Source organism: Cololabis saira, chromosome 18 (assembly GCF_033807715.1).
Source record: "Cololabis saira isolate AMF1-May2022 chromosome 18, fColSai1.1, whole genome shotgun sequence".
NCBI lineage: Eukaryota > Metazoa > Chordata > Actinopteri > Beloniformes > Belonidae > Cololabis > Cololabis saira.
The window spans coordinates 39,958,389-39,976,835 of record NC_084604.1 but is presented as its reverse complement, the minus strand read 5'-3'; the positions used below and the strand labels follow the sequence as shown (position 1 = coordinate 39,976,835).

The window sequence follows — 18,447 nt, the reverse complement described above, 5'->3', positions numbered from 1 at the left end:
ATTATTACTTTTTCTGTAACCATTCTGCCAAGGTTGTAACCGGGCTGAGCCGGGAATATTTCTGAAGTCACCACATTACAGGGAGCTGATTGGTCGGGGGGCGGGGCCGGCATCACCATACTCGCCACTGATTGGTCGGGGGGCGGGGCCGTCATCACCCTACTCGCCACTGATTGGTCGGGGGGCGGGGCCGTCATCACCATACTCGCCACTGATTGGTCGGGGGGCGGGGCCGTCATCACCCTACTCGCCACTGATTGGTCAGGGGGCGGGGCCGGCAGACGTTTGAATCAGGAAGCGGGAGTCAGCGCGAGAGCGACTGGCGGCTCGCAGCGATTTTATTATAAAAAAAGGACAACCAATCAGAAGAAGGGGCGGGGCTAATTCAGGCCAATGAAGGTCAAGGACTCCATAAAGAATCTGATGACACCACCCACGACTCTCTATGTCAAACCATTCAAAAGTTATAGCAGAAAATCGGGACAACCAATCAGAAGAAGGGGCGGGCTAATTAAGGCCAACGAAGCTTAAGGACTCATTACAGAGTCCCATGACACCACCCACGACTCTCTATGTGAAACCATTCAAAAGTTATGGCAGAGAAAAGTATTCTAGGGGGCGCTGTTGAGCCGTTAGGCCACGCCCATTAATGCAAACCATGAAATATCAAATTTATCGCCAAGTCTGGCTTGCATGCAAAATTTGGTGACTTTTGGAGAACTATCAAATATGGACCAATCACATGAAGGGGGGGCGCGCCTTTTGGCGTCTAGCGTCGCCACGGTAACACTTTTGAAAGAGAAAAGTAATGCGTGGTGTCGCAGGATGGAGACACACATTTTGATGTATAACACTCCTGGGTGCACGTTACGGTTCGGGCTGAATTAACTGCCGAAAGAATGGCATAAATTTCGCCAAAATGACACAATTTATTCAAAATGGCCGACTTCCTGTTCAATTTCGGCCATGGCGCCAAGAGACTTTTCTTTAAGTTGCGACATGATACAGGTGTGTACCGATTTTCGTTCATGTACGTCAAACCGTATTATGGGGCTTGAGGCTCAAAGTTTTTTCCCTCTCAACCAATCAGATGAAGGGTGGGCGCACTTTTTGGTGTCTAGCGTTGCCGCGGTAACGCTTTTAAATGAGAAAAGTAATGTGCGTCGTTGCAGGACAGGGACGCACATATTGATGTAGAAAAAAAAAAATTGCTGACAAAAAAGTCTGGATACTGCGGGAATCGAACTCTGATCTCTGACTCCAAAGACGGGAACGCTCTGGCTGAGCTAAGACTCTGCTACTCCTTTCTATTTGACCTACTGACTTAGGAGAGACCAACATATCGATATTTAGTAATGTAGTCTGGAGCTGTTTTTTCTAATTTTTTTAAATATTTGTAAGTTATAAATATTAGTAAAACCCTACTATAATAATTATTACTTTTTCTGTAACCATTCTGCCAAGGTTGTAACCGGGCTGAGCTGGGAATATTTCTGACGTCACCACATTACAGGGAGCTGATTGGTCGGGGGGCGGGGCCGGCATCACCATACTCGCCACTGATTGGTCGGGGGGCGGGGCCGTCATCACCCTACTCGCCACCGATTGGTCGGGGGGCGGGGCCGGCAGACGTTTGAATCAGGAAGCGGGAGTCAGCGCGAGAGCGACTGGCGGCTCGTGGCGATTTTATTATAAAAAAGGGACAACCAATCAGAAGAAGGGGCGGGGCTAATTCAGGCCAAAGAAGCTCAAGGACTCATTGCAGAGTCCCTTGACACCACCTACGACTTCCTATGTCAAACCATTCAAAGTTTATAGCAGAAAAAAGGGACAACCAATCAGAAGAAGGGGCGGGGCTAATTCAGGCCAATGAAGGTCAAGGACTCCATACAGAATCTGATGACACCACCCACGACTCTCTATGTCAAACCATTCAAAAGTTATGGCAGGTAAAAGTATTCTAGGGGGCGCTGTTGAGCCGTTAGGCCACGCCCATTAATGCAAACCATGAAATATAAAATTTATCACCAGGCCTGGCTTGCATGCAAAATTTGGTGACTTTTGGAGAACTATCAAATATGGACCAATCACATGAAGGGGGGGCGCGCCTTTTGGCGTCTAGCGTCGCCACGGTAACACTTTTGAAAGAGAAAAGTAATGCGTGGTGTCGCAGGATGTAGACGCACATTTTGATGTATAACACACCTGGGTGCACGATACGGTTCGGGCTGAATTAACTCTCGAAGGAATGGCATAAATTTCGCCAAAATGACACAATTTATTCAAAATGGCCGACATCCTGTTCGGTTTTGGCCATGGCTCCAAGAGACTTTTCTTTAAGATGTGCCATGATACAGGTGTGTAGCGATTTTCGTGCATGTACGTCAAACCGTATTGTGGGGCTTGAGGCACAAAGTTTTCCGGGGGGCGCTGTTGAGCCATTTTGCCACGCCCATTAATGCAAACCATGAAATATCAAATTTATCACCAGGCCTGGCTTGCATGCCAAATTTGGTGCCTTTTGGGGAACTATCAAATATGGACCAATCAGATGAAGGGGGGGTGCGCTTGTTGGCGTCTAGCGTCGCCACGGTAACACTTTTGAAAGAGAAAAGTAATGCGTGTAGTCGCAGGATGGAGACGCACATTTTGATGTATAACACATCTGGGTTCACGATACGGTTCGGGCTGAATTAACTCTCGAAGAATGGCATATATTGCTCCAAAATTACGCAATTAATTCAGAATGTTCAAAATGGCCGACTTCCTGTTCGGTTTCGGCCATGGCGCCAAGAGACTTTTCTTTTAGTTGCGACATGATACAGGAGTGTACCAATTTTCGTTCATGTACGTCAAACCGTATTATGGGGCTTGAGGCGCAAAGATTTTTCTGTCTGAACCAACCAGATGAAGGGTGGGCGCGCTTTTTGGCGTCTAGCGTCGCCACAGTAACGCTTTTGAAAGAGAAAAGTAATGCGTGTGGTCGCAGGAGGGAGACGCACATTTTGATGTATAACACACCTGGGTGCACGTTACGGTTCGGGCTGAATTAACTGCCGAAGGAATGGCATAAATTGCGCCAAAGTGACACGATTAATTAAAAATGGCCGACTTCCTGTTCGGTTTCGGGCATGACGGCAAGAGACTTTTCTTTAAGTTGTCCCATGATACAGGTGTGTACCGATTTTCGTGCATGTACATCAAACCGTATCGTGGGGCTTGAGGCACAAAGTTTTCAAGGGGGCGCTGTTGAGCCATTTTGCCACGCCCATTAATGCAAACCTTTAAATATCAAATTTTTCGCCAGGCCTGACTTGGGTGCAAAATTTGGTGACTTTTTGGGCATGTTAAGGGGGGCAAAAAGGCCATCACTTTGTCAGAAGAAAAATAATAATAATAATAATAAAAATTCCTGCAAATACAATAGGGCCTTCGCACTGCAAGTGCTCGGGCCCTAATAATAATAATAATAATAATAATAATATTAATATTAATAATAATAATAATAATAATAATAATAATAATAATAATAATAATAATAATAATAATAATAATTATTATTATTATTATTATTATTATTATTATTATTATTATTATTATTATTATTATTATTATATTAATAATAATCTTCACCTCCTTCAGGTCTCCTCCGTCCGGTTTGTAGGTGACGATGTATTTGCGGACGTTTCCCGGAGCAGCGTCCCAGTTCAGCTTCATCGCGCTGTGGGTGACGTCGCTGATCGTCAGGGCGCCGGCGGACGGGAGGGGACCTGGGGGGACGAGGGACGAGAGGGGACGAGAGAGGACGAGAGAGGACATGAGACTCAGGGGGGACGAGAGGGGACATGCTGTCAAACTCAATAAAGTGGAAATTTCTTATTTTTCTTCAACATTTCCACTTTATTCAGGAAGTGTTTGTGTTCCACAGGAAACACTTCCTGTGGAACAGGAAGTTGCACGTACGGGTGACGCCTCGGCCCTCCAGGGCGGCGCTGCGTTTCTCTCCGTGCAGGGCGAAGACCCGGATCTCGTACTCGGTGTCGGGGACGAGCTTCAGCAGCTGAGTGGACGTCACGTCTCCGGGGACTCGGACCTGCAACGAACAGAGAGAAGCATTGATGGTGGAGGAGAAACATGGAGGAGAAACATGGAGGACGAGGAGAGGAACATTCATGGGTGGAGGAGAAACGTGGAGGACACGGAGAGGAACACGACACCGGTCCAACTCCAGGTCCACGGACCTCCAGGACTGGGCTTTAGATATTGGTTTTATAAATGTTCATTTTCAGTCCAACTTAAACTTTCCTCAAGGTCAAATGAGGTCATTATTTTTTTTTGAGAATTTTTGAGAAAAAAGACAAAATTTTGAGAAAAGAGTCGAAATTTTGAGAAAAAAGTCGAGAAAAAAGTTGAAATTTTTAGAAAAAAGTCGAAAGTTTGAGAAAAAAGTCGAGAAAAAAGTCAAAATTTAGAGAAAAAAGTCGAGAAAAAAGTCGAAATTTTGAGAAAAATGACGAAAGTTTGAGAAAAAAGTCGAGAGTTTGAAAAAAAAGTCGAGAAAAAAGTTGAAATTTTTAGAAAAAAGTCGAAAGTTTGAGAAAAAAGTCGAGAAAAAAGTCAAAATTTTGAGAAAAAAGTCGAGAAAAAAGTCAAAATTTTGAGAAAAATGTCGAAAGTTTGAGAAAAAAGTCGAAAAAAAAGTCAAAATTTTGTAAAAAATGTCGAAAGTTTGAGAAAAAAGTCGAAATTTGGAGAAGAAAGTTGAGAAAAAAGTTGAAATTTGGAGAAAAAAGTCGAAAGTTTGAAAAAAAAGTCGAGAAAAAAGTCAAAAGTTTGAGAAAAAAGTCGAGAAAAAAGTCAAAATTTTGAGAAAAATGTCAAAAGTTTGAGAAAAAAGTCGAGAAAAGAGTCAAAATTTTGAGAAAAAAGTCGAGAAAAAAGTCGAAATTTGGAGAAGAAAGTTGAGAAAAAAGTTGAAATTTGGAGAAAAAAGTCGAAAGTTTGAAAAAAAAGTCGAGAAAAAAGTCAAAAGTTTGAGAAAAAAGTTGAGAAAAAAGTCAAAATTTTGAGAAAAAAGTCAAGAAAAAAGGTGAAATTTTAAGAAAAAAGGTGAAATTTTGAGAAAAAAGTGGTGGTAGGTGGCCAAGAAAAAAGGCGAAATGTCGAGAAGAAAGTCAAAATTTTGAGAAAAATGTCGAAAGTTTGAGAAAAAAGTCGAGAAAAAAGTCGAAATTTGGAGAAGAAAGTTGAGAAAAAAGTTGAAATTTGGAGAAAAAAGTCGAAAGTTTGAAAAAAAAGTCGAGAAAAAAGTCAAAAGTTTGAGAAAAAAGTCGAGAAAAAAGTCAAAATTTTGAGAAAAATGTCAAAAGTTTGAGAAAAAAGTCGAGAAAAGAGTCAAAATTTTGAGAAAAAAGTCGAGAAAAATGTCGAAATTTGGAGAAGAAAGTTGAGAAAAAAGTTGAAATTTGGAGAAAAAAGTCGAAAGTTTGAAAAAAAAGTCGAGAAAAAAGTCAAAAGTTTGAGAAAAAAGTTGAGAAAAAAGTTGAAATTTTGAGAAAAAAGTCAAAATTTTGAGAAAAAAGTCAAGAAAAAAGGTGAAATTTTAAGAAAAAAGGTGAAATTTTGAGAAAAAAGTGGTGGTAGGTGGCCAAGAAAAAAGGCGAAATGTCGAGAAGAAAGTCGAAATTTTGAGAAAAAAGTCGAAAGTTTGAGAAAAAGTCAAAATGTCGAGAAGTAACTCCACTCCAAACCAAAGACTCTGGTTCATCTTGGAAGTAAAGCCTGAATTATGGTCCCGCGTTAAATCGACGCAGAGCCTACGGCGTACGGTGTGCGTCGCCACGTACCCTACGCCGTAGCTCTGCGTTGCTGTAACGCGGAACCATAAATCAGCCTTAACTGGAAGTTACACGTGTCATTTGTTGATGTTTTTTCCAGGATTCTGATTGGCTGGCATGACGTTAACAGCGTATTTATGCGGATTCGTGTAAACGAAGAGATTTTGAAAACGATTTTGTGTAAACGATGGAATTTGTCAAAACGTAGAGGGGGAAATATCCGTTTTTGAAAATACCCGGCTACGTGGAAACGGGGCCTCAGTGACCTGGTGACCTCTAGGTGACCTCTAGGCCAGCGAGCCCCCCCCCAAAAGAGTAAATTGATTCGTTACAAACGTTTAATTGAAAAAAATGAACATTAATTATGTTTTTTGATACATTTCTCTTTGGTTTACCCTGTATACAATATCTGTCTGTTACCTCACACACATTCTACCTGTTTTTTTTTCTTTCGCACTACTTTTATTTCCATCGCAATGTATATACTGTCCTGTAATTATATTTATTTATTTTTTACTTTTTTACCCCCTTCCCTGCAAGTTACTGCTGCTAACATGTGAGGGAGTAATAAAAGATTATCTTATCTTATCTCTTATACATATTACTTTGTTTTTTTTTCATTTAATTTTGTGTCACCAATGTTTAAAATCCGCACAATAAATAATTGCAAGGACATAAAAATATTTCTGAAAAATATCTCTCAATATGAGAGCGAACATTTGTAACATTTTTCCTTTAACAACCTGTCGGAGTAGTAGTATGATTAAATGTTGAATAATGATATAATACATTTCTAAGTTTTTATCCTGCTAAATAACTTATTTATTTTTTTATTTTATTTATTTTAAAATGACCAAAATATATTTCTAAGTGTGTTTATACAGACTTGGATTACAGTATTCCATTAGGTGTTATTATGATTTTTTATTTATTTAACATGTGCAAATATAATTTTTACAACTGCATAATTTCAAAGCAGACAAAGTTTTGCGCCCCCAGAGATCTCTGCCCGGACCCTAAGGGGGGGAGACACTGGTCTAGGTGACCTCTAGGTGACCTTTAGGTCTCTCTGTGACCTCTAGGTGACCTCTAGGTCTCTCTGTGACCTCTAGGTGTCTCTGTGACCTCTAGGTGACCTCTAGGTCTCTCTGTGACCTCTAGGTGACCTCTAGGTCTCTCTGTGACCTCTAGGTGACCTCTAGGTGACCTCTAGGTGACCTCTAGGTGACCTCTAGGTGACCTCTAGGTGACCTCTAGGTCTCTCTGTGACCTCTAGGTGACCTCCTTCAGGAACTTTAGGCCTCATGTTTCAGATGTTTTGATGGGATTTCAGATATGTGGGTTCATTATTTAATCACAGATAATCAATGTAGTATTGATTATCAGTCCAGATTAGTTAAGTTTGGATAATTACGTAAGATAAAAAGTGTCCTCACCTCCTGCTCCAGCTGGGGCTCGCTGGCGTTGACCGACTTGTAGAGTAGCATGTAGCCGCTAGCGCCGGCCGCCGCCTCCCAGCGAACCCTCAGGCTGCTCATGGTCTCGTCGTAAACCTGCAGGTTCCTGGCGGCGGGGAGCGGCACTGGGGGAGGAAAAAAAACACGTCAGAACCCGTCAGAACTAGAGATGCACCGATCGATCGGCCCCCGATCGGGATCAGGCCGATAATGGACCTACCTAACATTTGCAGTTTGCAAAGTGTGTCCAAGGGAGATTCCATGAGGAGGAATGTTACAAAAGAATTTCAACACAACGAAGCTGATAAGACATTTGAAAGTTCTTCACACGGAGAATATTGAGTTTTCAAAGTTAAAGAAATGTTAGTTTTTGCATGTTTTGTCACATTTACACAGACTCAAACACACACAGAGTTTCTATGAGTTCATGTTTGTTCTAGTTCTGCTGGTTAAAAAAGAAAAGTACAAAGGCTGGACATTTTGTGCTACTTGTGCTTAATTTATTTTTTATTCTGTTATTTTATTTATTTTATTATTTATTAAAGTACTTGAATTTACTTTGAGATCATTTTAATTTAAGCTATTTTTTATTTTTTATTAATTTTAATTTAATGTATTATTTTATTGATGTAATTTTCCTGAAGATGATTATTTTGTACTTTTGTCTGTCTGAATGGTTGTGTTAAAAAAATAAATCAGACGTTACTCAACAGTTACTCAGTACTTGAGTAGTTTTTTCACCAAGTACTTGAATAACCGAAACAATGAAATATAACATAACAGAGAGAGAGAAAATAAAACAATTAGAACAATTAAAATAAATAAAAAAATAGAAAAAAAAGGACAAAAAATACATACATAAATTAAAAACATAGTTGTTTTAAGATGAGAGTATAATGACAACTTAAAACAATGAAAAGAGGTAATAGAACGCAAAAAGAGGGGAAGATTATTCCAATTTAATGGAGCTTAAAAATAAAATGATCTTTTACCAACCTCTTTTGAAATTCTGTCTGAGTGAGTATTATTTTATTGATTTAATTTGCCTGAAGATGATTATTGTGATTGTGCTACTTGTGCTTAATTTATTTATTTATTCTGTTATTATTTGATTTATTTTATTATTTATTAAAGTACTTGAATTTACTTTTAGATTATTTTAATTCAAGCTATTTTTTATTAATTTTAATTTATTTTATTATTTTATTGATTTAATTTGCCTGAACATGATTATTGTGATTGTGCTACTTGTGCTTAATTTATTTATTTATTCTGTTATTATTTGATTTATTTTATTATTCAATAAAGTACTTGAATTTACTTTTAGATTATTTTAATTCAAGCATTTTTTTTTTTTTGTAATTTTAATTTATTTTATTGATTTAATTTGCCTGAAGATGATTATTTTTACTTTTGTCTGTTTGAATGGTTGTGTTAAAAAAATAAATCAGACGTTACTCAACAGTTACTCAGTACTTGAGTAGTTTTTTACTTTTACTCTAGTAATTATTTGTATGATACTTTTTACTTGTACTTGAGTCATATTATTCTGAAGTAACAGTACTTTTACTTGAGTAAACCTTGGAGACGACGTTATGTGATTCTCTCGCCCGATTCTCTCTCCAGCTCTTCTGCAGCCGCTGAAACGGCTGAAACTGTGGTTGGATGTTTTTTTAGGGAAGAAAAGCTAAATAAAAGTAATGGCTTGCAGATTGGACCTCCTGGCCGGCAAACGCAGCAACATCAACAACTTTCCAGTGGGCCGTTATTTATTTAACAAGGATTAAGCCAAAAAGGAGCATAAATCTTGCAGAGGCTTCTAAGTGAAGCCTTGCTGTTTCCACGGGGAGCTGCTGCAAAAACTCACAGTCTTACCGGGAATATCGGTCTTATTTCTAGTTAAAATGTCTCATTTTCAGTCAAAACAAATCTCATTACACTTAAAACAAGACTCACCACTGGAAAAATAACTTGTTATTTGATAATCTTCACCTGTTTCACTTGAAATAAGTAGAAAAATCTGCCAGTGGAACAAGATTTATCTTCTTATTACAAGCAAAAAAACATTTTTCTACTTATTTTAAGTGAAAATCTACTTGAAACAGGTGAAAATTGTTGTTTTTTCCAGTGATGAGTCTTGTTTTAAGTGTAATGAGATTTCTTTTTACTAAAAATGAGACATTTTAACTAGAAATAAGACAAATATTCTTGTTAAGATTTTGAGTTTTTGCAGTGCAGAAACAACACTATTCCTGCACTGCAAAAACTCAAAATCTTAAGAAGAATATTTGTATTATTTCTAGTTAAAATGTCAAATTTTTCATTCAAATAAATCTCAATACACTTAAGACAAGACTCAAAAACTCAAAAAACAACAATTTTCACCTGTTTCAAGTAGATTTTAACTTGAAATAAGTAGAAAAATCTGCCAGTGGAACCAGATTTTTTTGCTTGTAATAAGAAGATAAATCTTGTTCCACTGGCAGATTTTTCTACTTATTTCAAGTGGAAATTTACTTGAAACAGGTCGAAATGTCAAGAAAAAAAGTCAAAATTTTGTGAAAAAAGTCGAAATGTCGAGAAAAAAAGTCGAAATGTCGAGAAAAAAAGCCGAAATGTCAAGAAAAAAAGTCAAAATATTGTTAAAAATGTTGAAATGTCGAAAAAAAAAAGTCAAAATTTTGTGAAAAAAGCCGAAATGTGGAGAAATAAATCTCATTACACTTAAAACAAGACTCAAAAACTCAAAAAACGACAATTTTCACCTGTTTCAAGTAGATTTTCACTTAAAATAAGTTATTTCAAGTGAAAATTTACTTGAAACAGGTGAAAATTGTCAAATAACAAGTTATTTTTCCAGTGATGATTCTTGTTTTAAGTGTAATGAGATTTCTTGACTAAAAATTAGACATTTTAACTAGAAATAGGACAAATATTCCTGGTAAGATTTAGAGTTTTTGCAGTGAATGCGTCCTCTGAGGATTAATTGGCGAGCCAGCTAGGAGATCATATCTGCCTATGATCAGATGAACCTCGGGAATAAAACTAACATCTGAACAGAACTGTATAAACATTCCTGCTTTACTGGAATCTAAATTAGGCAATAGAAAATCTAAACCAAAGTAGAAGCTGGAGGGGGAATCTCAACACACACATTTCAACATCGTATTACGTACATGCATACGTAATAAATCCCCAGTTTCTGACGGAGTGGTAAGATTTTGAGTTTTTGCAGTGCAGAAACAACACTATTCCTGCAAAAACTCAAATCTTAACAAGAATATTCGTGTTGTCTTGTCTTATCTGAACGGATCATCAGCAGATTTATCTATAAATAAATAATCACACAATGTGGCATTCATCTATTATTAAGTTATCTTTGTTAACTTCATTTTCTTGGCTGCTTGATTTATTAGACATGTAAATAATTAAACTGCTCTCTAATAACTTTCAGGGACTGGCAGGAACGTTGGACTTTGTTGGACACGCAGAAGTTTGAGCCAAACTAATGAGTTATATCCCCAGATCTGTCTTTAAAGACGGGGAAAGGAAAAAGTGTTTCTGTAAAGCAAAGTGCATGCTGGGTAAATGAGCTGAGAGCAGTAAATGTGGGGAGGCGTCTACAAAGCCCGGCAACAGTTTCTATCTTATTTTGAAGGGGGATTTCTCTCTCCTGGCACTTGATTCTATCTTCATTTTATTGTAATTCTACTTTAACCTTTTTTTTATATACTTTCATTAATTTTTATTCATTTAACTTATCTATTTACTTATCAATATTACATGACTTACTGTATTAGGGCCCGAGCACTGACAGTGCGAAGGCCCCATCGTATCTGTAGGAATTTATTTTTCCCCGTTTTTATTTTTTCTCGTTTTTATTTTTTCTCGTTTTTATTTTTTCTCGTTTTTATTTTTTCCCGTTTTTATTTTTTCTCGTTTTTATTTTTTCTCGTTTTTATTTTTTCTCGTTTTTATTTTTTTCTCGTTTTTATTTTTTCTCGTTTTTATTTTTTCTTGTTTTTATTTTTTCTCGTTTTTATTTTTTCTCATTTTTATTTTTCCGACGAAATTAGCCTTTTTTTTCCCCCTAAACGTTCCCCTAAAGTCACCAAATGTATCACCAAGCCAGTCCTGGTGATAAATGTGATATTTAATGGTTTGCATTAATGGGCGTGGCCTAACGGCTCAACAGCGCCCCCTAGAAAACTTTGTGCCTCAAGCCCCACAATACGGTTTGACGTACATGCACGAAAATCGGTACACACCTGTATCATGTCACAACTTAAAGAAAAGTCTCTTGGAGCCATGGCCCAAACCCAACAGGAAGTCTGCCATTTTGAACATTCTGAATTAATCGTGTAATTTTGGAGCAATTTATGCCATTCCTTCCGCCGTTGCACCCAGGTGTGTTATACATCAAAATGTGCGTCTCCATCCTGCGAAGATGCACATTACTTTTCTCAGTCAAAAGCGTTACCGTGGCGATGCTAGACGCCCAAAAAGCGTTCCCCCCCTTCATCTGATTGGTCCATATTTGATAGTTCCTACTTTCTGCCATAACTTTTGAATGGTTTGATGTAAAGAGTCGTGGTGGAGTCATCGGACTCGGTTTTGAGTCCTTGATCTTTATGGTTGAAAATTGCACGTGTCATAATTATGACTTTCTATCTCGTAATTTCGACTCCTGCACAATGCTTCATTTGACCATTGTTTTTACTGTTTATAAAGGTTCTGTTTTATGTGCAAATAAACTAAAACTAAAAAACTAAAACTAAACTAAAAAAAAACTAAAAAAAAAAAAAAAAAATGTCTTTAAACTCTCTCGCCTCGTGTGAAACCGCAGCCGATAATTCAGCTGATGTCTCCGTGGCTCCATTCCCCCGTTTGGCCTCTGAAGACAAACATTAGCTCAAAGCAATGCATCATGGGACGCCGTCAATGTTGGACGGACGTCAGAGCAAGAAATGGTTCCAGTGTGAAGCGGAGAAATAATGTTTTGGATGAGCAGACACTTTCCCACGACGATGAAGCCTCAGAGACGACTTCATCCACCGTCTCCTCCAACTGCTGAGTAAGATTAAAACTACCCCAACTTTAATAGAAATGAAAAAAAACTGCTGCAGCTTTGAAAATAAATATAAAATTAAAGCTGTAAGCAGCCATGAGCAGGCCCTCGCGTGTGCAATTTTCACCAATAAAAGTCAAGGACTCAAAACCGAGTCCGATGACACCACCACGAGTCTTTATGTCTAACCATTCAAAAAATATGGCAGAAAGTAGGAACTATCAAATATGGACCAATCAGATGAAGAGGGGGCGCGCTTTTTGGCGTCTAGCGTTGCCACGGTAACGCTTTTGACTGAGAAAAGTAATGTGCATCGCCGCAGGATGGAGACACACATTTTGATGAATAACACACCTGGGTGCAACGGCGGAAGGAAGTGCATAAATTGCTCCAAAATTACACGATTAATTCAAAATGTTCAAAATGGCCGACTTCCTGTTGGGTTTGGGCCATGGCACCAAGAGACATTTCTTTAAGTTGTGACATGATACAGGTGTGTACCGATTTTCGTGCATGTACGTCAAACCGTATTGTGGGGCTTGAGGCGCAAAGTTTTCTAGGGGGCGCTGTTGAGCCGTTAGGCCACGCCCATTAATGTAAACCATTAAATATCACATTTATCACCAGGCCTGGCTTGGTGCAAAATTTGGTGACTTTTGGGGCACGTTTTGGGGAAAAAGACCCTCATTTAGTCGGAAAAATAAAAATAAGAACAAGGAAAATAATTCCTACAGATACAATCGGGCCCTAGCACTGTAAGTGCTCGGGCCCTAATAATAGATGAATAAAAGAATAGATGCTCTGATATTTTTATGAACGAATCATTAATATATATCTTTACGATCATCCACCGTCTGTGGAATGTTTATATAGTTCTGTTCAGATGTCAGGCAGACATGATCTCCTGGCTGGCTCGCCAATTTATCCTCTGAGATGCATTTAAGCAACGTCTGCAGGGATTTTGTTCAGGTTCAGGTGTAGTGCAGGTTCAGGTGTAGCGCATGTGCAGGTGTGCGGGTGTAGCGGGTGTAGCAGGTGCAGGTGTGCGGGTGTAGCGGGTGTAGCAGGTTCAGGTGTGCAGGTGTAGCGTAGGTGCAGGTGTGCCGGTGCAGGTGCGGGTGCAGCAGGGCCGGTACTCACGCGTGGTCTCGCTGCCCTTCAGCGGCTCGCTGCTCTTCTCTCCCACCACGGCGTAAACGTTGACCACGTACTCCGTCAGCGGCGTCAGGCCGTCCAGAACCGCCGTGGAGACTGAGCCGTCGACCAGCAGCTGGAACCAGAGAGAACCAGAACCGGATCAGAGACCCGGATCGAACCAGAGAGAACCGGAACCGGAACCGGATCAGAGGCCCGGATCAGAGACCCGGATCAGAGGCCCGGATCGGTCAAAGGGGGACGAGGGGGCCGACAGAACCCGGCAGTGTGGGGGAAAACCGGACCCCAACACTGCAAACTCTGAATCTTACCCGGAATATTTATATATCTTGCTCCACTGGCAGATTTTTCTACTTATTTTAAGTGAAAATCTACTTGAAACAGGTGAAAATGGTTGTTTTTTGAGTTTTTTTAGTCTTGTTTTAAGTGTATTGAGATTTATTTGACTAAAAATTTGACATTTTAACTAGAAATAAGACAAATATTCTTATTAAGATTTTGAGTTTTTGCAGTGTAGGAATAGTGTTGTTTCTACACTGCAAAAACTCAAAATCTTAACAAGAATATTTGTCTTATTTCTAGTTAAAATGTCTCATTACACTTAAAACAAAAGTCATTACCAGATAAATAACTTATTTGACAATTTTCACCTGTTTCAAGTAAATTTTCACTTGAAATAAGTAGAAAAAAAATAGTAGAAAAAAAGAAAGAAAAAAAATAATAAAAAAGTAAGAATAATTAAAAATAAAGAAAAAAAGAAAAAGAAAGAAGAACAATAAAATAAAAGAAAAAAAGAAGAGAAAAAAAAAGAATTAAAAAATCTTCTTCTAAAAAAATTTATCTGCTCATTGCAAGCAAAAAAATCTTGTTCCACTGGCAGATTTTTCTGTACATTTTCACTTGAAATAAGTAGAAAAATCTGCCAGTGGGACAAGATTTATCTTCTCATTACAAGTAAAAAAATTTTGTTCCTTGTTGAGATTTTTAGTTTTTGCAGTGAAGGACTATTACATTTGGTGGTAAAAGCAGTAAAAAACAGTAAAAAGTGAAGATTGTTGTTTAATCTGGAGGATTTGGTTCCTCCGTCAGCAAAGCTCCAGATCCAGCAGAGCGGATTAGAGAGATACTTTCAGCATGTCGCTGGAAACGGGAAATTACTTCATTACTGACAGAAATACGTTTATTAACTGGAGATTTTTTCTCCAGATTTTTCGCTGGTAACAACTCCCCCTCCCAACGGCAGGAAGTGCTGCTGTTACCATGGTAACAACTCCCCCTCCCAACGGCAGGAAGTGCTGCTGTTACCATGGTAACAACTCCCCCTCCCAACGGCAGGAAGTGCTGCTGTTACCATGGTAACAACTCCCCCTCCCAACGGCAGGAAGTGCTGCTGTTACCGTGGTAACAACTCCCCCTCCCAACGGCAGGAAGTGCTGCTGTTACCATGGTAACAACTCCCCCTCCCAACGGCAGGAAGTGCTGCTGTTACCGTGGTAACAACTCCCCCTCCCAACGGCAGGAAGTGCTGCTGTTACCGTGGTAACAACTCCCCCTCCCAACGGCAGGAAGTGCTGCTGTTACCATGGTAACAACTCCCCCTCCCAACGGCAGGAAGTGCTGCTGTTACCATGGTAACAACTCCCCCTCCCAACGGCAGGAAGTGCTGCTGTTACCATGGTAACAACTCCCCCTCCCAACGGCAGGAAGTGCTGCTGTTACCATGGTGACAACTCCCCCTCCCAACGGCAGGAAGTGCTGCTGTTACCATGGTAACAACTCCCCCTCCCAACGGCAGGAAGTGCTGCTGTTACCATGGTAACAACTCCCTCGATTTCCTCCGTCTCTGTTTCCTCCTGGATCTGTTTGGTAATTCTACACGATGTTTCTGTTTCAGTTCTATCAGCATTCTGGGAGCTGATTGGTCCTTACAGCATCATTAGCTGCAATACTTGCTGTTTAATCTCAATATAATACTAGTATTAATATGTTGCAGAACTGCAGTCATATCATTCATGCAACAGCTGAAAAAACAGTTTTATTAACAGTAACCCAAATCAATATCGGATTGAATCGAATCGGATCGTGATAATTGATTCTGAATCTTAAGAATCGGAATCGAATCGATTCTTGATATTTGAATCGATCCCCAACCCTACTTGAAACAGGTGAAAAGTGTCAAATAACAAGTTATTTTTCTGGTAATGACTCTTGTTTTAATTGTAATGAGATTTTTGTTAGGTCTGGGCCAGCCCGAGGGGAAACCCTGGAGTCTTGGATTACTTTTGTGAATTTTTTCCTGTATTCGTTACGGCGAGTTTTCTTTCCCCTGCCATTTAAGGAGACAGCGTTTTTGTTTGTGAAAATAAACTAGGCCTTTTTTTGGGCTAATCTTGAACCTGTCTGGTGTCGTGCGCTCGGGTCCAAGGACAGAATCCCTAACAATTTTCACGAGTCAAGGACACGGTGACAGGTGAAACATCAGCAGGAACTCATTTCCCAGGATTCCTTGGGCAGGCGGGATTTTCTTAACTTTTCTTTTAACCCTGTCTTTGGGTCAAGTACAGGTCCAGAAATTTTGAGAAAAAGTTGAGAAAAAAGTCGAAATTTTGAGGAAAAATTTCAAAATTTTGAGAAAAAGTCGAGAAAAAAGTTGAAATTTTGAGAAAAAAAGTCAAGAAAAAAGTCAGAATTTGGAGAAAAAAGTCGACATTTTGAGAAAAAAGTCGGAATTTTGAGAAAAAAGTCGAAATTTTGAGAAAAAGGTGGAATTTTGAGAAAAAAGTCGAAATTTTGAGAAAAAAGTTGAAATTTTGATGAAAAAGTTGAAATTTTGAGAAAAAAGTTGAAATGTCAAAAACGCATGAAAGAACGAACGCACGCAAAAATGCAGGCACGAAAAAAACATGCTTGCACGCAAAACACACGCAAACGTGTGTTGGGGACTTTTTTCCTGTATTCGTTACAGCGAGTTTTCTTTCCCCTGCCTTTTCAGGAGGCAGCATTTTTGGGCTAATCTTGAACCTATCTGGTGTCTTGGGTCCGCGGACAGAATCCCCAACAATTTAGTGACTAAAAATGAGACATTTGAACTAGAAATAAGACAGTTATTCCTGTAAGATTCCTCCTCACCTCCAGGGTGGGGCCCCCGGCCGCCATCACGTAGGTGACCCGGTACTTTTCCACGGGGCCGTCCGGTCCGGTCCAGGAGGCCCGGAAGGAGCGGTGCGTCACCTCCGAGGTCACCAGGCCGGTGGGCGGGTTCAGGTCCGAGTCTGAAAACAGAACACACGGTTCAGGTCCGAGTCTGAAAACAGAACACACGGTTCAGGTCCGAGTCTGAAAACAGAACACACGGTTCAGGTCCGAGTCTGAAAACAGAACACACGGTTCAGGTCCGAGTCTGAAAACAGAACACACGGTTCAGGTCCGAGTCTGAAAACAGAACACACGGTTTCAGGTCCGAGTCTGAAAACAGAACACACGGTTTCAGGTCCGAGTCTGAAAACAGAACACACGGGTTCAGGTCCGAGTCTGAAAACAGAACACACGGTTCAGGTCCGAGTCTGAAAACAGAACACACGGGTTCAGGTCCGAGTCTGAAAACAGAACACACGGGTTCAGGTCCGAGTCTGAAAACAGAACACACGGTTCAGGTCCGAGTCTGAAAACAGAACACACGGGTTCAGGTCCGAGTCTGAAAACAGAACACACGGTTCAGGTCCGAGTCTGAAAACAGAACACACGGTTCAGGTCCGAGTCTGAAAACAGAACACACGGGTTCAGGTCCGAGTCTGAAAACAGAACACACGGGTTCAGGTCCGAGTCTGAAAACAGAACACACGGTTCAGGTCCGAGTCTGAAAACACACGGTTCAGGTCCGAGTCTGAAAACAGAACACACGGTTCAGGTCCGAGTCTGAAAACAGAACAAACGGTTCAGGTCCGAGTCTGAAAACAGAACACACGGTTCAGGTCCGAGTCTGAAAACAGAACACACGGGTTCAGGTCCGAGTCTGAAACAAACACACGGGTTCAGGTCTGAAGGGAGAAAAAATAAATGTTGTGTCCTGAAAATGCCCTGGATTCCCAAAACACAGCTTTAGTTTTTAGTCAGCCATGCCCCTGCTGTTTATCATAGCAAATGCTTGTTTTTCTGTGAGAAAGAGTCTGGTTCGCACAGGATTTTGGTCCCGTGTGAGCCGAAACTTATTTTGAGAGCTCGCGGACGTGGGGGCGAATAGGCCTTTCCCCCCCCCCTCCGCAAGGTGCTGAGGGAAAGGTATAAAGACGCGAAGGCCGGAAGTCCGGGTTCAGAGTCTGCCGTGGGTCAGTGCAGGACGCCCAGCGCGGTTTTCCTTGGCTTATTCTGTATCCGGACTGTTCCGGCTCTCCAGTCTCGTGTCAAGGTAAAAGTATGAGGCCTTGAACCTTTGTAGTTGTGTGTGAGGAATATTGCTCTGACATTTGCGGGGGATAACTTGACACCTTGTCCTAGCAAAAGAGTAGTTTTGTGGATGTCTTCTATGGAAATGCTTGCTTTTCTTGCTGGTAATAAAGATCCATATGTCATTATAGCGAGTTGACATAAGCTAGGTGTGTGTGTGATTCATTTTGGTACAGCCGACCACTCCTAGAACCTTAAAGTGAGATTTTCTCCCAAAACAAGGTCCGAGTCTGAAACTTTACCGGCGTTATCCGACCTCCTCCTGTTTATTTCAGCTTTTTTACCATTCTGTACTTTAATACAAAATAACAAAATGAACTGAATAAAATAAAAATGTTTCTTAAACACAAACTTGTCCCTCTTGACTTAAAAGTGTGTAAATTAATATAAAACAATAGAAAGAAAGTACAACACACATAGCCACACACACACACACGCACGCGCACGCACACGCACACGCACACGCACGCGCACGCGCACGCACACG

General features: G+C 40.1%; 1 protein-coding gene across 1 annotated transcript in view; it reads right to left on the bottom strand.

Moving 5' to 3' along the window:
* The window catches only part of LOC133418655 (collagen alpha-1(XII) chain-like), a 191,174-nt gene that overhangs the window by 106,578 nt on the left and 66,149 nt on the right, over window positions 1-18,447 (bottom strand). The window contains exons 20-24 of the mRNA XM_061707468.1: window positions 16,647-16,789; window positions 13,503-13,632; window positions 7,274-7,419; window positions 3,964-4,093; window positions 3,634-3,770 (exon numbers count right to left, since the gene is read on the bottom strand). Of these exons, the coding sequence (XP_061563452.1) occupies window positions 3,634-3,770; window positions 3,964-4,093; window positions 7,274-7,419; window positions 13,503-13,632; window positions 16,647-16,789 (686 nt within the window). The remainder of the gene's footprint in view (window positions 1-3,633; window positions 3,771-3,963; window positions 4,094-7,273; window positions 7,420-13,502; window positions 13,633-16,646; window positions 16,790-18,447) is intronic.